Source organism: Ostrea edulis, chromosome 4, assembly GCF_947568905.1.
Source record: "Ostrea edulis chromosome 4, xbOstEdul1.1, whole genome shotgun sequence".
In the NCBI taxonomy this organism is placed as follows: Eukaryota; Metazoa; Mollusca; class Bivalvia; order Ostreida; family Ostreidae; genus Ostrea; species Ostrea edulis.
In genome coordinates, this window is record NC_079167.1 from 48,086,984 (window position 1) to 48,113,799 (window position 26,816).

The window sequence follows — 26,816 nt, forward strand, 5'->3', positions numbered from 1 at the left end:
ATTTCATTCGTAGACGTAGCCATGTTAGGTAGCCAGTCAATTCGAATCCCAGTTCATTTCCATATTGGCACAATAGCGTCTAGATGTGTACTAATACCCCACAAATATTTTAGCTAAATTGTTTAAATAATATACCACCCCAGTCCTATTAAATGATAATTATTCAAATAGCTAAACTCACGGCAGTGCGGCTTTCATTAGTCATGAGCGGCCGCGCCGGCCGATCTCCATCTAATAGCCCATGTAGCATTTTCGTTCATCAAGAGCTTATTTTACCTTTACAAAAACTGGTACAAAAATGTTTTAATTTCTATTAATTATTCGTGTTGATAATAAATGAAGAGCGAATACATAACTTACAACCGATTTTATGAATAGATACAAGAGTTCAAATTGACCAGCTACCTAACATGGCTACGTCAACAAACGAAATCATTTGAAGCTGCGAGTTTTCGGGTGGTGTGTGGCTTTAATGAATATTTGAAGGTATGTTTGGAGGCAAGTATATAGTAGGAAAATATGTAAAGATTTTTTTTATATTGAGTTTATGAGACAGTAACACAAGAATACACCGATTTCAGGCCTCAACCGTCCGCAGCTTTTAATGACCCGTAAATCGAAGGTTTTTATAAGAGGTGGATCTTTTCAGAGAGCTATGTACAGTTCTCCAGCTACACTGAATCCGCTCGAGAAAGTGGGCGGGCTGTAATCGGCCAATGAAAACTCTTGTTGTATTACATCAAACATGTCATTCAAATTGTTCAATTGTCTCATTCAATTGTGTCGTCACACAATGCAATACTATATCGGGTAAAGCGTTCTAATTCAAAGGTGAATTGCGATAAACCTATCATGGCTAAAGTGGAAGCTATCACAAAGTTCCTGATTCCTACAAACAAGAAAGTGTTAATGAGATTTTTGGGCATGACTGGTTTTTACAGAAATTTTTTTCCTCAACAGTTGGTCCACTTACCAACCTCTTGCACAAGAACGTTAACTTTCAATGGACAAAAGACTGTGACAATCACTTGTAAAATTAAATTTGTTGTTCCGTCACCGGAATTATTTATCCGGATTTTTGTTTTTTAGTTCTTTCCGATCTGATGTTTTGAGAACGTATTACAAACGTTATATGCAGCATGTGCTCCTGAGCACTCGCGTGTCTGTTTACCTGTGTAAAATGTAGATCTTTAGTGTCTTGTTCACTTGAAACTGTTCCTGCACAGTGTAAGTGTTTATCTAGATGTTTTTGTTTAGATTGCAAAGTTATGGAAACTTGTTTACCTATTCAGTTTTGCATATGTATACTAGGTTGTGTATCAGAGAAATTTCGGGATAAATATGAAAAGAACTGTTATTGTGAAATTATCTGGATTTTTTGTAATGCTATCATACTAGCATTTCTTGAAGTATTTAAACAAGCCTTCAATATGAATATTTCCTGATGCATACACAATTTAGGGATTTTTATGCCATATACATGTGTGTATGGATGATGTTTATGTTGCGGGGTTTTGTATCGATGGTATATACATAGTTGTTTACATGAATTTATGAATATCAAAGATAAAGTGTATGCACTTATATTTTCTATTATCATATTTCAATTGTTTGTTTGCTTTAACACAATTTTAAAGCGAATTGCTGTCTGAATTTAAAAAGTATGGTCACCAGTTATTGTCATAATCATGCATTGATTTGTGTATGTATGGTTAATCTCATTTTTTGTACATGATTGAATTGTAATAGTGTGTTCTTTGTTACTTTTCAGTTTTCTTACCATTTCATCTTTACTCAATAAAGTTTTGGGAGTATTTTTTGACTGGTTTTACTGCAGTATTGTCTTGGACTCTCCAGACTACAGACTGTACATCTGTCCTTATGAGTAGTCCAGTTCTTTCAGCTCAAGATTTTTCTAGGCAATGTAAACTTACTGTTAATGCTAATGATCGGTGCTGCTTTGTTTCAAGAACATAGTGACAATGTAGATAGAGTTGTTTCTTATTTTTCAAAGAAACTTACAAAGTGTCAACAGAATTATTCTACCACTGAAAAAGAAAAAATGAAGATAACGTACATTGTTAAATCTCATAACTCCTATAAGGAATACAAAATTAAGAGTTGGGCAAACACACCCCCTGGATATAACAAAGATGGGATCAGGTGCCTAGGAAGAGTAAGCATCCCCTGTCGACTGGTGACACCCGCAGTGAGCTCTATCTCTTGATCGGGTAATTGGTGTAATCAGTAGTCAAAATCAGTGTAAAAGAACGGCCTAACAATTGGTATGAAACATGTCAGCATTTGACCCAATGACAGGTTGTATAAGCAAACAAGATTGTTATAATCACCATAGAGTGTCTTGCTTTGTTGTTAGCTTTACAACATTTTGATGTTTGTGCATCTAATTCTTGTTTTCAAAAATCACAACCCCCTCACTTTCTTGCATGAAATGCCTAACAAGATCTAGAATCAAAGACTCAAAAGAAGGGAGTTTATCATTACAGTATCTAAATTGTGGTGAATTAAGTTCTTCTCATTGTCATCAACCCTTTTTTTAAGGTGTTGTGTAATACATTTGTACTGGATTTTAGGTGGAATGGTATCTGTCAGTTCAATATCAAGATTAATTATTGTTTTGCTGTTACACTGTACCGTCTAGAAACGAAAACTCAGGAAACTTCATTTTAGTATAAATACATGGTAAAATTTGTGATATTTTAAGCAAATTTGTGATATTAAGCATTCAACATTGAATAAGATCTGGGGATTTTGGATTAAACAGTCAATTTGTGACAGTTTACATTCTCGTATTGGAATTCAGCTCAGCATTAAACCAGTATCAGACACTAATTTTTTATACTTATAGTAAGTTAGTAATTTTTCATTTTCTTTTATATTGATATATTTTTCTTTCAATAATTGTAAAAATATTGTGTTAAATCTTCTAATTGATTTTGTGATTGATTTCTGCTGAGTTCAGGGTTTATTCTGACCCATAACAAAATCTCTATAGAAGATTCTTTAGAATAGTCATATCTTGACAGAGGAATGTAATCTGTGTATGCCTGTTCTGTTTTGCAAGCAATGCACAACATCTATGTCTTTTCTACCTCCTACCATCTGAAATCATGAAAGAACAATTAGACTCACATCATTATCAGGTCTGCTGAGTAAGTCTTCTACTTTGACATAGTCCCCGTTGGCAGCTGCTTTGACAAGTTCTTCATTGGCATCTCCAGTTACATGTGTTTCAAAGAGCTTTTTCAATAAAGCACTAAGTCTCTCTGAAAAATTAAACAAATCAGATCCTAGATCCATTCAAACGGCACTAATACTCCCCCCCCCCCCCTCTCATCCATATTGGGGCATATTTGAAATATTGTATAGCCGAGTGAAGACCAGAACAAGAGTACTGCAAACGGTACAATATATGCCCATCTGACAGTGAAATTCAACAAACCGTACAATATACTGTATAGCAAGTTAATATCGTGGTTGGAAAAAATCGCGATTTTGTCATTTAACAACAAATTGCGGTCGGTTTAATTCGCGGAAAAAACAAATCTTAATATCCTGAACCCGATTTCATATCAATATGAAAGATTAATTCACTGAATGTTAAATTCACCAAAATTTTGTTTCAGCAAATATAGAGAAAATTAACTCTGCGAGTTAATTTCCTGCTATACAGTATGCCCATCGGACAGTGAAATTCAACAAACAGTACAATATATGCCCATCAGACTGAAATTCAACCTGGAAGCATATTGTGCACTCTGAATTGATACAACACACATTCTGAATAGAAAAGCCTTAAAGTGAGTCATGGTGCACCAATCCATCTGACAGGGAACTGATTATGTATTAAATTTTCACTGAGAGGGAAGTTGTGACAAAATGTCGGTGCAATATCTATCTATGATGATAATAAGTTGAAGGAAATCATTTGATCTACTTTTAGCCCTAAAGTAGGTCATGGTACACCAATTAAGTTGAAATGATTGAAATGTGAACTCATGTATTTCTCTGAGAGGGAGGTTGTGACTAAATTTCAGAGCAATACCTCTGATCATACCAAAAAAATCTGGATAACTGTTTACCTATTTCTACCCCTAAAGTAGGTCATACAGTACCGGCAACGTTATTCTTGACATGATAAACGATAGAACACGATACACGCACGATAGGATAGGATACACGCACGATACGATAGGATACACGCACGATATGATAGGATACACGATAAACCTGATAAACGCAAAACCTGATAAACGATCTTCACAATAGACCTGATAAACACAAAACACGATAAACGATCTTCACGATAAACGGAAAACCTGATAGAAATGTTGTAAATTTAGAATCAATTTAGACAAAACGAAATTTTGATACCGACAACATAATTACATTATGTTGGTATTATGTTGGTAATAATACTGAAGGATTTCAATATTCATTATACACCTAAAACGTATAATTTCTTTAATACACGGTCGTACTTTAAAAAATATTTTTAATTCAATTTTTTACGCCATCACAGGTAAAATCATAAAACTAAACTGTATACGGTATTTAATTCATTATTTGATATCTATTTGAATTTTTCCAGCCAATGATTCTAAAATTATAATTGTCACCAAATGTTTAATATATAAATTATACAGTGAATTAATTAAATGTAATATAATGTAGTGATACCATGCTTCAGTAACTCTCTACTTCTAGTGTCTATTATCTTGAATGTGAAATAAACCAAGTAATATTTTGTGAGTAGCGAGGAGAGGGGTTATTTTGCATCAAGCTCTATGTTCACCTGTCATTCAACAATTACAATTATTTTCATCATGACCATTTTAAAAAAAGATCCACTGCATTACACCAAATCTTCATACGTTAGAATATTTCTACACAATGAGTGATGATTGATATTCATAAGTAATTGGAACATATCTATTTGAATTGATATCTTAATAACAAAAATAAATAAACTATGAAAAAAATAATAAATAAAGCATGGCTTTTTTTAAATTCACAATTTTGAAACGCTTAAAAAAAATTGTGTTTAGTACATGTATGTAAAAAAAAAAAAAATACAAATAATCATCAAACCCGATATTAATTTCCAGTATCTACCTGTACGACTATAGGTACATGTACAAGTACAAGTGAAAAAACAACGATGACAGCCGAGTCGTGTCCCTGAGAATTCTGCAATCAAAACACGGGTGATACACAGACTCGCACAAGTTCAATGGTGGGTATATAAATAGAACACAGGTGGAAAAAAATCGGAAGAAAACGAGCCTTTATTAAAACATATGTAATAAACAACGTAATTTACTGATTTTTCCTTTCAAATCGGAACTGCCTATTTCTCTGTTAGTGTTAATTACAAATAATTGTTTCTAGACAAGCAAATGTTTATGAACTGTACATGAAGGAGCTTTCAGATTTACTGTCCCCGGTTTGCTCGGCAAACCACTGCCTACTTTTCATATTACTTAGAATGAAATTGTAATAAATTTTCACCCTCTCTGGACAGACAAATATCTCTTCTTCTGCCTTAAAATCGACAGCTTTATGTTCTCCTTCAAATATACATGTCTTTTCTCAAATTCCTAAAAATAGCTTCTTTAACAAAACGAATAAAGCATTCGAAAAGTATCGTACCTTTTCATTAGATTTGATATACAATTCCAAACGATTTTCACGATAAACGGAAAACCTAATACACGCAAAACACGATACATGATAGACCTGATAAACGCAAAACACGATAGAAAACGGAAAACCTGATAAACGCAAAACACGATATGATAGGATACACACAAGATACGATAGGATACACGCACTATAGAACACGATAGGAATGTCAAGAATAACATTGCGGGTACTGTAGTGCACCAATCCAGCTGAAATGCCAACTGCACATGTATTCCTCTGAGAGGAAGCCTTTGACTAAATATCAGGGCAATATTTGTATCCATAAGGCCATATTTAAAAATATGTTTGTTTCCCCTCTCCCGACCCTAAATTTCAGAGGAAGGTTGGTTGGTAGGTAAAAAGTTGGGGGTTTTTTAGCCAGCAGAATTTTATTTAGTATAAAATTCTCATGACCCAATACCAAAACGTCATGAAGCACATCATTCCATGTTTCCAGGTCAAACTCGTATAGTTGGTTCTCGCGTAAAGTTCTGCTTTGATTGCCACATTTCACAATTAGGGGAAGGTGTCGATATTTCGGACAGTACTTCATGTACCCAGAGGCCATGATTTTTTCAAACTTGAATCTGAATTATAATAGGAAGCTTTCATGTAAATGTAAACTTCTCTCGACTGGCCCAATGGTTCTTGAGAAGAAGATTTGTAATGGATTTCCCTATATATTTGCATGTAAAACTTTGACAGTTCTTCTGGCCCAGTGGTTCTTGAGAAGATTTTTAAATGACCCCACTCTTATTTTTACATTTTTGTGATTATCTCCTATTTGAAGGGACATGGACCTTCACTTCAACAAACTTGAAAACCCTTCACCCAAGGATCCATTTTGCCAAGTTTGGTTGAAATTGGTCCAATGGTTCTGGAGAAGAAGTTGAAAATGTTAAAAGTTTACAGACAGACGGACAGACAGGTGGACATACGGACGACAGATAACTGGTGATCAGAAAAGCTCAAGTTAGCTTTCAGCTCATGTGAACTAAAAATGTGTGAACGTCTGCAGGGCAGAAAGTTTGTACCCCAGTCTGCATACGGATATATTTATATATACAAAAGAAATAATCAAGATTTTGAATTAAAATGTACTTGAATGTATATTAATCTTGATTTTATTATTATTTTTGTTCTCTCTGAGTATCTCCTTACCTCCAGAGGAGTTTCCTATAGCAGCACCATCAGATGAGGCCACCTTAGTGACAGCAGAGGGATTGTAAGTCCATGAGGTGCCACATACTTCCACCTTTAGATCGCTGTCATGATAAATTTGTTGTACACGTCCAATCTTACCAAGAGTCTGCAAACCAAAGTAGTTATTGAATACCAAGTGTTCCCATAAAAAACTATCAATATATTGTACAATCATCATATGTATTACATTAGTTACTATATAAATTTCAATGACACTGACTGTCTGTCTCTCTCTCTCAAAGAAAGAAAATATGAAATCATATTTCTAATCTTACAATATAGTCCAGTCATTCTAGCCAAAAATATAGCGTAACCTCAAACTAATTGCAACAAAAATGGTTTTTGTTTTCAAACGGTGAGTCAAGGGATGCTCTAGCGTACATAAAAAATCAAGAACACAAAACAAATGGGAAACATGTATTTTGGGACAAAAACGTACATTTTGATAAAAAAAATCATGGACAACTGGGAATTATCATTTATCTTAACACATGAGAGAAATAAATGAAACACGATTCCTATAATTATCGGGAACGGTGTTAACATTCACAAACTACTTTAATCATACCAAAATTTCAAATGAATGAATATTTTTTATGAGGCGCAATACCTTATTTTGGACGAAAAATCGATGAAAATGAGAAGAGTTAATATGAAACTCGTAAACATTGATTCTGGTACAAAATGAGATACTATTTATTTGAGACAGTTAAAGAAGTGATAATCAATTCAAAAACATTATTCAACAGTTAGAGATTTTAAGATCATGAGAGTGTATCAGTAGCGGATTTAAGGGGGAGCAGCCCCCCCCCCCCCCCCCCCCCCCCCCGCCCCCCATTTTTAAAATTAAGGTAAATCGTAGTCTTTTGTTTAGAAAACTGTAAACGATAAAAGAAGCAATAATTTCTTCCACTCTCGGAGAAATAAATGACAAATTTTTTTATTTTTATTAATTACTTTGATGGGGAGAACTTAAAAAAACCCTTAAAATTTGCGTCATTTTATTAATTTCACTTTATCATAAATGACAGAAAATAGTAAAAATAACTACTTAGGAGACATATTTCAAGCCCTATAAAATCTGTAAAATCCAGGAGCTCAAGGCCGTCCCCAGACCCCCTACCTTATAAACTTGTGCCCTCCCCGCTTAACCGCAATTCCTGGATCCGCCCCTGTGTATGATCCCGTAATCATGTTTGATCTGTTTGTTTGTTTGTCAGTCCGCAAAATGTTTAACTTTCGCCATAACATTTGAATGGTAAATGACAGATTTTCATATTTGTATTCTTTGTGACAAAACCTTTAGATGGTACCAAACATTTTGACATTGTGACCTTGATCATTCTTACAATTATGAAGCAACTTGTTCTCAAATCACCAGTGTCACACAATAGTATCCTATTACATGTATATATTTTCTGTAGAATTTAAAATTAAAAAAATGACTTCATTTGTGTGATGTCCAGTTAAGACTTATTATATTGATTTACACATGTTTAGTAATGTTGTCCATTGATAGTAGACAATTCCAGTATCGTATAGTTTATACAGTGTCAGTGGTAAGGAATCTTCCATCCGAATTCGCCATGTACATAGTGCAGGTAAAGGAATGAATCTGATAATGACGAAGTGCGCGATTCTGAACCATCTCAATGGTAGTTTCGGAGACCCCATACTTCACTACAATAGTTCAAAACAGGAGCTACACAAATTAAAAACAGTTTTTCGAAAGTTGAAATTCCTATGTCTTTGTAAAAACAAATTTTCAAGACCATCCTTCCCAATCCACGACCACCAGCTTTCGATGCAATATACAAGTTACGATGGAGTCATTTCTGACGACACTCGTCCTGTTCACACTTAAGCTCCCTTTTTCTCTTAATTGCACAATATCTTAACTATCACCAAGATATGTATAGCAAAATCAAGTGTTATATCACTACCTGAAAATTAAAAAGTCGATGCAATTCACATGTGAGGGACAAATACCTAATGCTTGGAAAACAATTGATTTTACTAAATCAGCTGGAAATAATTCTCATGTATGTAAAATTAGAAGCTAAGTTCAAGGTCGCTCGTGCCATGGCCGCATCAAACCTAAGATGCGATTACACATTCACCAAATGCTCAACATTTCGAAGTCAAAATCACTGGTCTTTTGGATATGACCCTAAAAACGGAGATCCTGTGTCGCGACAGACGTTGGCACATGAAAGAATCATTACAAGTGGTATTTCATGATCACCTACAACTGGTGATGTCTCATTATTACACACACACACACACAAACACACACAAATATAATTATAATATATCTCGCGGCCTTACTACACTTTTAGAAGTATTGAAAATACTATTATGCAATTTTTACCATAACAGCGTTCCATACTTTTATTTTACGTGATAGAATTCCTTCGAACAATTGATATATATCTCTCATATATTTGTTCTCTTAATGTGTATATTTTGGCAGTGTTTTTGTCTTATTTTCGTTGTAGTAAGTATATGAATTAAATGTACATATTCAATATGCTTGTATATTGAAAAATAACACACCAGACCAACACTTTAAAATTGATAGAACATCCCGACTTTAAAATGCACAAATATCAAATCATATATCCTAACTAGGAAATAGAATAAATTCCATCATGCATCTGGACTCTAAAATTCATTACTTATTCAACAAATCATCAAAACACATAAAAAATGTTAAAAACATTGCATCGTCTGCTTCGTGTTGACGTCAAATTTCCAGGTAGGATACCCCGCGTATGCCATTATTGTTACATGTAAAATGCGGAATCTTCTTAATTAATTTCTAAATTAAGTGCTCGGTCGATTTTTGATATGTTGTCAAAATATATACAATTAATTGATTATAACAAAATTTGTTTTTGTTGCAATTTGTTTGAGGTTTATTTTTATAACGACTGGTCTAATATACAGTGCTTCCTTGATATATTGCCCCCATTATCTACCACCTATTTACAACATCACATGGTTTGAAATCTTGAAGACTGTTAACATCAATTCAAAATATACATTCAAAACATTTGGAGATTTCATTAAGAAAATCTGGTTGAAAAAGAAAAGTGTTTAATTACAGACAGCGAGACACCTTCATGTGTTGAGCAAACGGAAGATATCAATATGATTGTTATTTAAATCAGACGTCTTTGAGATGCCCGATGTATGCTTGACATTGATTGAGATGACCTTGGCCTTATAGTTATACATGTATTTATTCGATCGACATTTACATTTTCAATATGTTTATAATCATTCTGTAAAGCGTTTCTATGCACAAGATGAAATTATTGTAAACTTCAAAATACAGCCAACACTGAGGAAATCAGGAAAAAAGATCGGGGGGGTTTCACTCGCAAAAAATTGCAACCACTTGTGATTTTTCATTCGCAATTTCAATTTTTAACTCGCATTTAGCAAGTATTTCCCTTTAATTTCATTGCCTGGTCATATTAAAGTGACGTTAAGAGAAAGTGTTGCCCTGATATTTGATCATGCCAATCTTGCCCCAATTGTCGTAATTGTGTTGAGGTGTTTGATAAAACTAGAAAGTGAAAAGTGGATATATTTGTTTCCATATATTCCTGAATTAATGCTTTCTTCCATAACCATATTCTTTCCCGCTAAATATATCCATGAATTGAAATATTATACAAAAATGAACCTTGACCATCTATATTTCCACTTTGGTAGCCTACACCCCGGTCACAACATAGCCTACACCCCAATGTCGGGGTATACTTGGTGTAAAATGAGCTTCTGTGATAATGTATAACTTTTCTTTTTTTTCTTAGAAACCTTTTTAAACACATTAGACAGTAGATTTTGATCATTAAAAGTGAAAAATAAAATTTGGTGGGAAATCGTGAATCTGCAGTCACTTTAAGGTAGCTCATTAGACTAAAATTTTATTTAATGGCTCATTAATACACTTCTTATAAAGCATGATTTCACCATCGAAAGAGTGATACAAACTCTCAATTTGAATTTTTTGTGATTTTCCCCAGAATGATAAAAAATGGTGTTTTGTTTGCAAATGAGATTCTTGAGTCCAAATTTTGCTGTGATTTGGTGCATGATATTCATGAATATCTAATAAATCATGCCTAAAAGATTCAGATATAAACGTTCTGATTTATTAGAAAAAAAATATGTATGAAAATTGTAAACGCTATTTGCTAATATCTTTTAAATCTATGGATAAAATCTCCAAAACACATGTCAGTTAGAAAACATATATATTGAAGAAATATATTATAAAAAGACATCGAAACAAAATGACAAAATTTTAGATATAATCACAATATTCAAACTGGAGAAAAAAGTACCGATCCCGATCAAAATTGATAGAAATTACTAAAATAATCATATTGTTGCTAATTGTATGTACTGTTCACTAAGAAATTAGTTTCCTTTATAAAGTAGTTTAATTTGTAAACCATTTTACATCAAGGGAATGTAGTTTTCTGATTACATGTTCTCTATGACTACTTTTTATAATTCCGATCGGGCTTGGTTCAAATTAGAAAAATCGTAATATTTCTGAATTTTGACCATTTCATTTCAATTTCTTTTTAAAATATATTTCTCTGATATATATCTTTTTTCAAATTGACATGTTTTTAGAAGATTTTATCCGTGGATTTAAAAAATATTAGCAAATAATGTTTTTGATTTTCATGAATATTTTTTTTTAAATTAGAGTGTCTACCTGAGTAATTTAGGCATGTTTTCTTAGATATTCATATCATGCATCAAATCACAGTGAAATTTGGATTCATTTGCAAACAAAGTACCTTTTTCATCATTCACCGGTAATACCAGACTTATGTTTAGGGTCAGAGGTCAAGGTCACTGGAGTCACTTGACCTTGATACCAATTTGTAGATCCCATAATCCTTTCATCATTTCTTAAGACCCCATGTCTCTATCAGACCTGGTTCTGAAGTAATACCAGTTTTACGTTCTAAGGTCAAAGATGAAGGTCACTGCAGTCACTTGACCTTGATACTAGTTTGTATGTCCTGTCATCCTCTTGCCATTTCTCAAGATTCCATGTCGCCATTAGTCCCAGTTTTAAAGTTATACCAGTTTATATGTTAATGGTCAGAGGTCAAGGTCACTGGAGTCACTTGACCTTGATATTAATTTGTAGGCCCTGTCATTCTCTATTCATTTCTGAAGACCCCAAGACTCCATTTATCATATTTGTTAAGTTCTATCTGTTGAATTTTGGAAATTAATTTTTTCCCCATAGACTTCTATGTTAAACCCCAACCCCATTAGATCCCCCCAAAATGTACCCTAACCCCCTTCAATCTAAAAACAAAAACATTTCTGCACATCTAGATACATTGGCCTATCATATCCTTGAATATCTATTCCTTTCATCGACTGGTTACGGAGCACGCTTTACATAATATATGTATTAACATTAAACGATATGACTACTCTGGACCCATCCTAGAGTCAAAACCCGGGGGTTGCGAAATTCATCATTTTTTCTACATCCTTTTCTGCAATTCCTAAATATGCATTTGGATTTTATATGGTATCAGCAAACTTAAAGTAGTCCTTCAAATCATGAAACCAAACCTTTAACCCCTAGGATCATGAAATTTACAATTTTGGTAAAGGACTACATATCCATATAGTTTCAATTTAGTATCAATAGCACTAAAGCAGATATCATTTATATGTTTTGCACATATACACGATATATATCGGGAGAGGTTTTCTAAGTTGCTAGAACTTTTAACTAATCCCTTTGTACATTTATACACATGTTCAAATCATCACAGACTAGAGATTGTTTTTTATGAAAAACAAATGTCTCCCCAGCTCCCCATATTGGAAGTGCTCCAAATGAAACCTCCTCCCCTTAATGTACTGCATGGTATGGAGGAGAAAGCATAAGCAGGAACATAGACATTATGAACTCCGATAAGAAACATAGGAGAAGTGTTCACAGAGAACACTTTCCAACCCACAAATCTATTATAACTTTAAGGACAACAATTGGATTCTCCTGTCCCTGTAATATGCACATCTGCAAATGGCATTAAAGTATTGTACAAAATTTCAAGTTAATCGGATAAGCCATATAGCAGAAGAAACGATCACAAGCTATTTTAACATCCTCCACCCCTCTTAGATCCACAATAACTTCAAGAAAAATCAATATATGCACCCAGGCATGCATGAGCCGAGTTGCATGGGATACATTGTAAAGTCAGGAATGATGTGGCATATTTATAATTGTGAAGAACTAATTGTTGGATATAATGTAATAAATTCTTGTGAATACATTTTTAAAGGAGTTTGGAAATGGGCATCCTTCATTGTTGTATATTACCTCTTAGAGTTATCATGCAGATCCAGATATTTCTAAAATTTTCAATCTTTTTTCAGGACTGTGACTTTGACCTTTTTTCTCCAAAATCAATAGGGGGTCTTCCTAAACTGCTATCCAACAATATAACTAAGTTTCATTTGATTCAGTTTTAAACTTTTCAAGTTACTGTCCAGAAACCATATTTGTCTGAAGTTTTCAATCTATTTTCAATCACTGTGACCTTGACCTTTGACCTTTTTTCTCCAAAATCAATAGGGGGCTTGCTTTGCTGGTATCCAACAATATATCCAAGTTTCATTTGATTCAAATTAAAAATTTTCGAGTTATCCTCCTGAAACCAAAATTATTTGGAATTTTAAATCTATTTTCGGTCACTGTGACCTTGACCTTTGACCTATTTTCTCCAAAATCAATAGGGGTCTTCCTTACCTGGTACATAACAATATCTTTAAGTATCATATGATTCGGATTTAAACTTTCTGAGTTATCATCCGGAAACCAACCAAATTTTTCTGAAATTTTCATTCTATTTTCAGTCACTGTGACCTTGACCTTTGACCATTTTCCTCCAAAATCAATAGGGGTCTTCCTTACCTGGTACCCAACAATATATCAAAGTTTCATTTCATTAGATTGTAAACTTTTCGAGTTATCATCCGGAAATCAATTGTTGACGCCCAACCGCCCGCCTGCATCACCAAACCAATAGCCGAGTTCAACTTCTTTGCAACTCGGCTAAAAATAATTGGATCCTCCTGTCCCTAAAATATGCACATCTACAAATGGCAATGAAGTATTGTACAAAGTTTCAAATCTATCCAATAAGCCATATAGGAGAAATATTCACAAACTATTTTACATTCTCCACCCCTCTTAGATCCACAATAACTTTAAGGAAAATAATTGGATCCTCTTGTCCCTAAAATACGCACATCTACAAATGGCAATGAAGCATTGTACAGAGTTTCAAGTCTATCCGATAAGCCATATAGGAGGAGAAGTGTTCACAAGCTATTTTACATCCTCCATCCCTCTTAGATCCACTATAACTTGAAGAAAAATAATTGGATCCTCTTGTCCCTAAAATATGCACATCTACATATGGCAATGAAGCATTGTTCAGAGTTTCAAGTCTATCCAATAAGCAATATAGGAAGAGAAGCGTTCACAAGATTTTGTGACAGACAGATGGACAGACGGAAAGTACAAAAACAATATTTCCCCTGAAAGAGGGGAGACATAATCACTATATGTACCAAGTTTGGCCTCACCCTGGAGTCAGAACCTCTACCCTAGGGATCCTGAAAGTTATAATTTTGGCAGAGGCCTTCCTGCTCTATATCACTTTGTATTTAGTTTTAAAAGATATGTAGGTGTAGAGAAGATTTTTGAGAATTGGTCAATTTTTTGCAGTTTTTGCCCCACCCCTGAGGCCCCAGGTGTGCAGTAGTCCTGAAATTTACAATCTATCTCCCCTTTGTCCCAAAGATGCTTCATACCAAATTTGAAAAGAATTGGAATGATAGTCATCAAGAAGAAGTTAAAAATGTCTATTGTTTACACATTTAATAACTGACCATTTTGCCCCCAGCCTTTACAATTTTGGTAAAGGATTACCTGCTCTTTCTAAATATCCATTTAGTTTCAATTTAGTATCAATAGCACTAAAGAAGATGTTATCTAAGTGTTTTACAAATAAACACTATATACTAAGTTTGGCAACGCCCTGGGGTCAGAACTCCTACCCCGGGGATCATGAAATTTACATTATTGGTAGAGGCCTCCCTGCTGTACATTACTATACATTTGGTTTTTCTCAAACATGTTCCCTTGTCCCAAAGATGCTGCATACTAAATTTGAAAGGAAATGGAATATCAGTTATCAAGAAGTTGAAAATGTTCAATTGTTAACACACAACGACGGACGACAACCAATTGCAATAATAATCGAAGTAGATGGGAGTTGATTTTATGTAAATTTTATGTAGATTTGCACCAGATGCTTCTGGGATTGAGAATTATTCCATATAGAACAATAGAGAAGTACACTCAAAAGTCATAAACTCACGTATATATTATGTATGTTGTGTCTTTATAACAATCAACACGCAATTGTTTATGTCTACATACAGTCAATGGACAAAAAGTATTCAGCATTTTCCTTGGCGTTGCGTCAAATTGTGATACAATCCTCGGCTATTTTTAACTTGTGCTAAATTTAGAATTTGGAAAAATAAATGAAACTTTCCACCAACAAACTAGAGAAATTGTGTCATGAATTGGTGACGTCATTCTGTCATCTGCAAGTTCGTAAACACTGAAAATCACTGCTAGAAAACATGGGTCGGAAATCGAAAGAGTTGAGCACGGAGGTGAAAGAAATGATTATGAAATCTGCGAATCATATACCAAATAAAGCAGAATTGGCAAGGATGTTTGGTATACCTAGGTCAACAATTGTGAGTATTTTGGATAAATTTCACAGACACGGTACCATTGAAAACATGCCGAGATCAGGCCATCGACTTTCGTTTACAACACGGGATAAGTCGAAGTTAAGTCATCTTGCTAAGGCCAACAGAAGAGACAGTTTACCTGATATAACACGCAAATTAAACGAAGGAAGGGGAAGACAATTTAGTGAAAAGACAGTGTTTAGAAAGTTACATGAAGAAGGGTACAATAAGAAGCGTGCAAGAAAGCGATGGTGGTGCGATGTGTTAACAGAAAAAAGCAGGTTACATGGTGTCAAGAGCAGAAATATTGGAAAAGTGACCAGGAGTGTAAAAAATACATATTTTTTTTATGAAAGTCAGATTGTGACCGGGACAGATAATCGTGTGTATATATGGAGAAAAGATGCTGAAGCTAACAGTCCTCACTTAGTGTGTGCTCCGTCTAAGACGAGGATATCATTAATGATAAAATATGTCACTTCAGACCCGTATTTTTGACCTGTACTGTATATCATGATCGGTGATATTCTGACTGCGTGTAGGAATTTTTTAATAGTGTAAAATATCGGTTGACATTAGATTGTATTTCTAGTGATAGTTTGGTCGTTTTACAATTTACATACTGAACTGGCCGACGGTAGAAAAGTCAATTTTACAGAAATTATGCATTTAAACGTGTAATACGTAAACGGTTTACGAACTATTTGCTGCTAGCGCTTAACATTACATCTGTTTGTAAAGAAGTGCTAAGGTCCACACCACTTTGAGCCGAGTGACTGCATAGAGGAGTTGATAAAATCAACTCCCAAAAATAAAATAAAATGAATAAATCTTGAACTGACAATCCTGTGAGAATTTTAAATGTCTTCAATATATATCACGATGATCAAAATAAGAACTTTTCTAGTGAATAAAGGAACCGGCAAATTAACTTTTAATTGTCTCAAAATTCAAAATATTCAATAAGCACACCAAAAGTTTAGACTTTTTTTAGAATAATGTGTTGAATTTTAATGTTTGGGAAATTTGTCTTTATTTACAAATTAGTATTTTCCAATATATTGCCATGTAAAATTTTTATCCCCTATTGTGCTCCCACCCTAACATCCACAGCCATGAATTGAATAAACCAGAATTATCATGCTTGCATTTTTAATATGACTAATCATAGCCCTGCTGATCTAGAGAAGATTTTTATCTCATATGTAAAACTTTGATCCCCTACTAAGGCCCTACACTCCTGGGCCATGATTTGAACTAACATGAATCTGTACTACCTGTGGATACTTGCATACTAGAATGACTAATCATGGCACTGATTCTCTAGAAAAGACAGGTTAAGATCTTCCCTATATTCCCATATAAAACTTTGTTCCCCTTATTGTGGTTTCACGCTATCCCCAAGGGTCATGATTTTAAAAAAAAAACCATTTGAATCTATACTACATAAAGATCCTTGTATATCAATATGACTAATCATAGAGCTGCTGGTCAAGAGAAAAGGATTTTTAAAAATTTCCTCATATATTGCCAAGAAAAGTTTTTGTTTCCCATTGTGGCCCCACCTTACCCTCCATGGTCATGCATAGAATAAAACAGAATCTGAAATACCTGATGATGCTTGAATATTGATATGATTAGTCACAGCACTGTTGCTCCTGAGAATTTTTTTTAAAGATTCCCCCACCCTATATAATCCCATATAAAATTTTATTCCCCTATTGTGGCCCAACCCTACCCCTGGGGCTATGATTTGAACAAACTTGAATCTATACAATTACTTGAAGATATTTCCTATACATCCCCATGTAAAACTACCCTTCTCCAGCAAGCCATGATTTCAACAATTTTAATTCCCATTCATTAAGGAAGCTTCTACATAAATTTTGCCTTTTCTGATCCAGTGGTTCTTCTTCAGAAGATTTTTTAAACTATGCCACCACATTTTATTTTTTAATTATCTCCCCTTTGAAAAGGGTTTGACCCTTCATTTGAACAATTTTAAATCCCCTCTACCAAAGCATGCTTTATGGCAAGTTTGGTTGAAATTGGCCCTGTGGTTCTGAAGAAGTAGAAAATGTTAAATGTTTATGGATTGATGGACACTAGACAAAATGTGATTGAGTTTTCTGCTCAGCTTAACTCAAAATAGTAAGATTTATGAATTTGTAAGCATTTGTCTTCAAAATAACACAAAACTTCTGCTCAAGCTCTTCAAAACAATACATATAGATAGAGATGAAACTTCTGATTACCGGTAGCATGGCTTCTGCCCATTCCCCATGCCCTCGCTGTAGGAGCTTGATCTTTTCTGGGTCATTACAGATCTGTACTAGGTCACCTACAGCAAACTGAGCTGAAGGAGGGACAGCAGGGGTCGCCTCAGTGGAAGTAGAGGGCGCAGTACTTGAGGTGTTCACTTTTGTCAGAACAGCTGGATTAAAAGTCCATCTGTGAAAAAAAGATTTGTGGAACATATCGCAATTTGTGGTGGTAAAATTCCATTCCCTACTTCACTTGACTCCACATGAAATGTTGAGCTACTACATTGATGGGATCTCAGTAATCCAGATGCCATTAATTTGGAAGCTTCAATTTCCGGATGATTGTTTATGGGAACCAAATTTTTACATGTTATCACTGGAGTCACTTGACCTTGATACTAGTTTGTATGTCCTGTCATCCTCTTGCCATTTCTCAAGATTCCATGTCGCCATTAGTCCCAGTTTTAAAGTTATACCAGTTTATATGTTAATGGTCAGAGGTCAAGGTCACTGGAGTCACTTGACCTTGATATTAATTTGTAGGCCCTGTCATTCTCTATTCATTTCTGAAGACCCCAAGACTCCATTTATCATATTTCTTAAGTTATATCTGTTGAATTTTAGAAATTAATTTTTTTCCCATAGACTTCTATGTTAAACCCCACCCCCATTTGATCCCCCTGAAATGCACCCTAACCCCCTTCAATCTGAAAACAAAAACATTTCTGCACATCTAGATACATTGGCTTATCATATCCTTGAATATCTATTACTTTCATCGACTGGTTACAGAGAACAATGTCGGATAGTTTTAGGAACAATAAGTCTCAAAACTTCGCTTGGGAGATTTAATAATCAATAATATGTTTCAAAATATTGAATCCAAGGGCAATAACTCTGTTTTCATTGAATCCTTTATCAAGTCCATTATGTGATAGATTTTCCTTATTTTTTAAAGAAATTTTGAATAGTTTTGTAAAGAAACAGTTTCATGAAATTATCATGAATACTATTAAATCATTTTAACCAGTTTTTGTGAAATTTTAACAATGTTGTTGAAGGAAAATTGCAATTTTCTGATGTTGATCATGATGTATGATTTTGTATATGCAAGTCGTGCATCTTTTAAAAAAGTGTGATGACCTATATATCTTATTTGATAATTTATCAGTTTTAACTCTAACAAATTGAAATAAATAAACATTTCAAACTTTTATCAGATGATAATGCGAGTAAGGAGTTACCTTTTAAAATGAATTGTTGTGGAACATTTTTGACTGTTTGATGAGAATGAAGTTATGTCAATACACTTATGCTGAAGTATCATACAATTTAACATCCTCTTTTCAACACAAGAGGATTACTCATTGATGAAATATCACATGAACTCATTTTGATGCATGAAAACACTATTAGTTCCTTTCACACATTAAATACATCTCTCGTGTATCCATTCAGAAAAATTACTAACCTGTTTCCGCTGGGATAAGATACCACAATATCATGATCTTCATCAATGCCAACAACAGTCCCAGTTGTACCCAAACACTGGAATAAATATCATGATTTCATTGATAAAACTTTGAGACATCTTTCAGCCTTTGATAATCACAACAAAGCTGCTAACCATTCTCTAAACACAAGGTGTGTCCAAAGTTAAAGTAAACACACAGCTATTATGTGGAACCTCCACTTTAAAATCCACATTTATCACATGACTTTTAGCACACAGCCATATTTTCCAAGAAAATCATGAAATTCACAATTTTGGTAGAGGCCTTCCTGCTCAACATGAACATGCATCAAGTTTTTCTTACATATGAACAGTTGTAGAGAGGATTATTTTTTCATATTAATCAATGCATTGCTGTTTTTACCCTGCCCGCAAGGCCCTGGGGGTGCAGAACCTCTGTAATTTACAACTTACTTCACCCTTAACCCAAAGATGCTTCATACCAAATTTAAACAAGAGGCCCATGGGCCACAATACTCACCTTGTCACCTTGGCCCTGCCATTGTTCAGCTGTTGTGATATTTAAAAGAATTTTTATCAATTTTTATTCCCATAAAAAATTTCAGCCACATATTGTGGCCCCAACCTAGCCACAAAGTATCACAACATAACTAAAAATGAATTTGTATAGCACGAAAGACCTTGCCATAAGAAATCTGTATATAAAATATGAAAGCTTTATCTTAAATAGTTGAGGAGGTATTGAATAGGTCAGATTTTTATTAAATGTAGGTCAAACTTCCAGGTCAAGGTCACAAGGTCAAACACTGAAGTAAATCAAGGTCTTGCCATAAAAATCTATATACAAATACAAAATATTTTCCTTACATAATAGTTCAGGAGATATTGATAAGGTCTGGTTTTTTAAAGAAAGTATGTCAAGGTCACAGGATCAAATATGATTGTATCACAACCGTCTTGTCATAAAGAATCTATATACAAAATATGAAAGCCCTACCTTGAATACTTCTAAAAATATCTAATAAAATACATTTTTTTAAAAACAAGTCAAATTTCAAGGTTATCGTATGAAAAGGTATTGTCATAAGAAATCAATATCAAAAATATGAAAGATCTATCTTAAATAGTTCAGGAGATATTGAATAAGTAATATCTATTCTAAGTAGGTCAAGGTCAAAAGGTCAAACTTTACAAAATGAGGTCTTGCCATCAAGAATCTACATGTACATACAAAAAATGATAGCTCCACTAAAAATAGCTCCGGATATATTCAATACATTATGTTTTCTTAAAGAAGGTCAAACTCAAAGTTAAAGGTCACAAGGTCAAAGGTCATGATAGGAAATTAATTGTCTTGCCATAAGAAATATACATACAAAATATGAAAGCCCAAGCTTAAATAGCTCAGGAGATATTTTTAAAGATTCTTCCTATACATCAGCTTATAACCCTTTGACCCTCTATTGTGGCCCTACTCTACTCCCGGGGACTATAAATTACACAAACTTGGATCTACTCTATGTCAGGAAGCTTTCATGTAAATTTCCACTTTTCTGGCCCTGTGATTTTTGAAGATTTTCCCTGTATACTTGTATGTAGTAAAACTTTGATCCCTTATTGTGGCCACACCCTACCCTCGGGGGCCATGATTTTTACAAACTTGAATTTGCACTAGTCTATATCATAAAAACCTATAACTAATGGAATAATTGAAAAGAAAATCAAACATCTTCAATAAATGATAACTTTGAAAATCTTCTTGAACTTATTAGCAATTAATGGCATAGACTATGGTTGTGCAGACCCTGAAGCGTATTACTACACCATATGAACCGTTCCACTACTGTTCCATTCTTGATAAGAAATGTTTCATTTCCACATCAAACCATTCCATTCAGCATTTCATTCCCAGACCAAAACGTTCTGTTCAAGCTGACCTTGAAAAACAATAGGCATTTTCATCTCATCATGGTGATTAAATGAACTAAGTTGTAATATACTGGAGTTACGGTTTGGTTTGTATTCTGTTCAAACCGTTCAGCACTCATTCCCAAAACAAAACCCTTCATTCCCAAACTGTTCAGGGTTTGTTCACCATTCCACTGGTGCAGTAGTATGCTTCAGTGTCTGTTATACACTACAGCATGGCATTAAAGTATAGCAATGTATCATCCAAACTATCTCGGTAAATATATCGTTCCATAATTCTTCCCTTATACATGTAGTTATCAAAATTATAAACTATTATGAACTATGATAGATTTAGAAATACTGTAGTATCATATATTTTGGGACACCCTGTATTTGTTCTACCTCTATTTCAAGCTCCAACTCTTGCAGCCTTTCATATGCATGCTATTCCAATTCTTACTCATTTCACTCTCATCACTTCCATCCTTCTTGCATACACTCTCATTCCCTTCACTCAACAAATAAAGTGATTGGTCTATTTTTCATCAGAAGTGCATGGCATGTCCTAAACATTTTCGTTACTTTCTCATACATGTAAGCATTTAATGTTAGTAAAATTTTGGCCACATCAGACACTGTGATGGGTTTGTTGATAACATTCTCAACTTAAAGAAAACTTGGTGAGCTTTGGACTTTTCATGTTTGACAATGCTGTTACGCTTGTAACTGTTACAACTAGGGCTGGGTATCGTTTGGAAAACTTCGATACGATACGTATTGCAATACAGAGAGATGATATGCAATACGTATTGACGATACAATATAAGTACATTTACACTTAATTTTGAGGATTAAAATGATTAAATAATATAAAAAAAAAAAAATAAAGCTTCACCTATTCTTTTTGTTTCATTTGCATATAGTGTTAGCTTGAATTAATCTATCATAAAAGACAATTGTGCATGAAATTATTATCTATTAGCATTCATCAATATTGTTAACATATTTTTTCTCTTCATGAAAACAAGGGCATTCACATTCTCTGGCTTTAAACAAACCCTAATAGCTGATACAATATCTCCCGCTCTAAGTCTAAGGCAGCTGAGGAAATTATTTTCAGAATGAATATTCACAAATGAATTATAACTTAATTTATCTATTCATATATTTTCTTCATACAAAAATTGCGACTGCAGATCACGTTTGACTCTGATTACTACATACATCATTCATCGATAGATTTCTCGCCAATTTTCTGACAGTTAGCTATATGATGTCATCGCAAATGTGTTGTTAAATTACTTGTACCACCAGAGCTTACGACCTCTGTTCCACAAACCTTACACTTTGTTTTTTAAAGCTACAAATATGTAATATTTGAAAACTGAGACCACGGTATCGTCACCACACGCACACTTTCGACACATGTTTGCGTTATATGCAGTCATGGAGCAAATGACATTTAGATAGTTCGTTCGTATATTTTCAATTTATTTGTTAACTTGTTCATGAAATCTCACTGTAAGATACGTTAATAACCACTTTTAATATATTAAACGATACGGGACTCGCTGTATCGGTTATCGTATCGCTCAAAAATACTGATGTATATTGATAATCGATATATTGATCCAGCCCTAGTTACAACCTCTCATAAATAAAATTTTACCTCAATTTGTCGTATTTGGTGCACATGCTACACAATGTCTACCACCTCTCCCATTGCTTAACCATGAGCAGTATACTTTACTTTTACATGATAATTTCTTGTCATACATTTTGAAATAAGGTGTTCATTCATTGCTTTTGGATGTCTGGTTTGTGAACACCTTTGCTGCATCTCCACATTTCTTACATCCTTTACAGTGACATTGATAATGCAGTCAAGAATGTGTTTTAAATGCAACTGTGAAATTTAACAGCAGTGTCTGATAGACTTTGACTAAATAAGACTCTGAACTAACATGGGAAACAGGAACAAGAGGTCCACAGGCCTTTTCTGTCACCTGAGTACTAGTTAAAAAGTATCACTCTTCCCAAGGGTTATGAAATCTAGGAAAAAAATTCCTGTTCTGGGTATCTAAGCTAAATTCTAATATTCAGCAACAGTATAAAACAAGATGTCAGGGTTTGACACTAAAGCACGTCCGACCGACCGAGTCTACTAAATGATAGGTCTGGTCGGGTAAAATGATACAGACAACTGGTCGTGTTGAAAAAATAAACAAAAAACTTTATTTTAAACCATAAGAAATTTTATTTCTAACTAAATGATAACTGTAAAAATTTAAACCATGTGATGACATAATCTCTATAATTAGCTGAAATAAATAAGTCGCCATCAGAAGTGATGTTTTACGACATCTACTCGTTGTTAATCAAAAATGTTCATGTGTGTAAAGTTTTGTTTCAGATAAATAGATATAAATCCAATTCAATTTAAATTTTAAAAAACAGTTTATTTGGATTAAATGTAAGATTGATTGTTTTGCTGTTTTCCGCCACACTCAACAATTTTTCAGTTATCTGGTGGCGCCCAGTTTTAGAGAACCCAGATCCAATGTATCTGGGAAGAGACCACCGACCTTCCAAAAGTAAACTGGGAAACTTTCTCACTTACTGGCGCAAGCAGGTTTTGAACCCGCGCCAACCAAAGGTGAGAGGCCGTGTGATTTTGAGCGTGATGCTCTAACCAATCGGCCATGGAGGCCCACTTAAATGTAATAAAGTGTTTATCAAATTGATAAATTATGTTGTAATTTCGTAAACAGCCACATTTCAGTGTTGACATATGTGCGGGTATGTCTCGATTCAAAATCGACTTCTTGTCCTTACAGATTTTCCCTACAGATTTTGGTAATTGGTCAATTTTTGTCTCACCCCTAAGGCCCCAGCGGTGCAGGAGTCCTGAAATTTATAATTTTTGTCCTCCTTGTCCCAAAGACACTTCATACCAAATTTGAAAGGAATTGGAATAGTAGTTATCAAGAAGAAGTTAAAACAGTTCTATTTTTCACACATTTAATAACTGACCATTTTGGCACCTACCCTGATACCAAACCCCTACCTCTGGGATCATCAAATTTACAATTTTGGTAAAGGACTACCTGCTCTTTCTAAACATCTATTTTGTTTCAATTTAGTATCATTAGCACTAAAGAAGATATTAATTAAGTGTTTTACAAATAAACACTATATACTAAATTTGGCCCCACCATGGAGTTAGAACCCCTACCCTGGGGATCATGAAATTTACAACTTTGGTAGAGGCCTTCCTGCTCTTCATCACTATGCACTTAGTTTTTCTTACAAATGTGCAGTTGTAGAGAAAAAGATTTTTGAAAATTGGTCAATTTTTGGCAGTTTTTGCCCTGCCCCTAAGGCCCCAGGGTGCAGGAGTCCTGAAATTTACAATTTATGTCCCCCTTGTCCCAAAGATGCTTCATACCAAATTTGAAAAGAATTGGAATAGTAGTTATCAAGAAGTTAAAAATGTTCAATTGTTGACGCACAACGATGGACAAACAACCAGTTGCAATAGGTCACCTGAGTAAACTCACAGTTGGAATGTTAGTCACCAAGAGGGCAATCAGAATCAGAATGAGATTTTTAGGTGCCCTGATACTTTTTTAGTTGAATTGGTGAGTGGGGAGAGCACTTATTTGCATCCCTGGCATTGTGAAGCCATGGGAATAGCAACATGCAATATGGCTTCAAGGCCATGATCTGATTCCTTACCTCAAACATTCCATCCGTCCATCCTCCATGACCATGCTGTAGAGACTGAACAATCTCCAACTCCAGATCTACATTGACTTGGTCCCCAATGGCTAAGCCCCCAGGACCTGACCTTGACCCTGGACCTTGTTCTCCTGTATATATCAAATATAAAGTACTACAGTGACAAATATAATGAATATGTACATACATGTATCTTATATATGATACAGACAAATATTAATTACATATACCTCAAATTCTACTTTCTGGGTGTTTTTGTTAAAATGGACAAGAAGAATGTATCAAATTATCAATCACCTGAGTATTTATTCAAAGTATCACTAGCCGCAAGAGCTTTGAAATCTAGAAAAAAATTCCTACTCTGCATATCTAAGCTAAATTCTAATATTCAGCAACAGTATGGAACAAGATGTGTTTTTAAAACTTAAATGCCCTCAAAAGTATATATGTAACGTATATTCACATGATATGACTAATTTGGATCGACCCATCCTACAGTAAAAAACCTGGAGTTACGAAAATCAAAATTTTGATACATTCTTTTCAGCTTTTCCTAAATATGCATTTACTTTTCACACTGTATCAGCAAACTTAAAGAAGTCTTTCAAATGATAATGACAATAATCACTATAATAATTTTGACCCTAACCTGGAACCCAAACCTTAAACCTGGGATCATAAAAATTTACAATTTTGGTAAAGGACTACCTACTCCTTCTAAAAATCTATTTAGTTTTAATTTAGTATCAATAGCATTAAAGAAAATATTATTTAATCTTTTGGCAAATATCTGCTATATATACATGCACCAATTAAGTTTGGCCCTACCCTGGAGCAGAACCTTTAACCTGGGGATCACAATTTGGTAGAGGCCTCCTTGCTCTACATGCATTTAGTTTTTTCTTACAGATGTGCAGTTGTAGAAAAATTTTAATACTGGTCAATGTACAGGGCTAGAAATAATTATTTTCATTCACTGGTCACTTGGGCAATCAACATAAAATTTTTACTAGTCAATTGATAACTTTTACTGTCCCTTCGGACTAGTGGATATAAAAACGATTGGCCCAAATTCCATATTTAATAATGAAAAATTTTCATGATTAGGACTAATATCTTGTTCATTCAAACTAGCATTGACAGCATTGACTAGATATATGTCCATAGGACACGAATGCCCCACCCGATGCAACTTTTGTAATGCAATATGAAAATTACGAGCCCATATTTAAAAATTTCCCCTATATATTTGCATGTAAAATTTTGATCCCCTATTGTGACCCCAACCTACCATGATTTATACAAACATGAATCTACACTACGTCAGAAAGCTGCCATGTAAATTTGAACTTGTCTGGACTAGTGGTTCTTGAGAAGAGGATTTATAAAGAGTTTTTCCTATATATTTCAAGAAAAAAATCTACACCCATGTATGCGTTTTGTTTGTTTTATTTTTAAACTGAATAGAAATGTGCTGTGAAACATGCTGGATGCTAACAAGTCAAGTATTTACTCTGGCAAAAGTTGTATTGCATTGGGTCATCCTGTGTATTTACAGTACGCTTCTGGGGAAGAAAGCCCAGCGTTCCAAACAAGGATTTGCTTTAAAGTCCTCAATAAGTGGGCCTTCACTGCTGATGCGAATAAGAGCTTCTACTTTTGTTGGATCTTTTGCT

General features: G+C 34.2%; 1 protein-coding gene across 1 annotated transcript in view; it reads right to left on the minus strand.

Moving 5' to 3' along the window:
* The window catches only part of LOC125670997 (E3 ubiquitin-protein ligase MIB1-like), a 140,518-nt gene that overhangs the window by 88,432 nt on the left and 25,270 nt on the right, over positions 1 to 26,816 (minus strand). Inside the window, exons 5-9 of the mRNA XM_048906473.2 lie at positions 25,138 to 25,271; positions 19,486 to 19,562; positions 18,006 to 18,201; positions 6,868 to 7,015; positions 3,154 to 3,287 (exon numbers count right to left, since the gene is read on the minus strand). Coding sequence (XP_048762430.1) covers positions 3,154 to 3,287; positions 6,868 to 7,015; positions 18,006 to 18,201; positions 19,486 to 19,562; positions 25,138 to 25,271 — 689 coding nt within the window. The remainder of the gene's footprint in view (positions 1 to 3,153; positions 3,288 to 6,867; positions 7,016 to 18,005; positions 18,202 to 19,485; positions 19,563 to 25,137; positions 25,272 to 26,816) is intronic.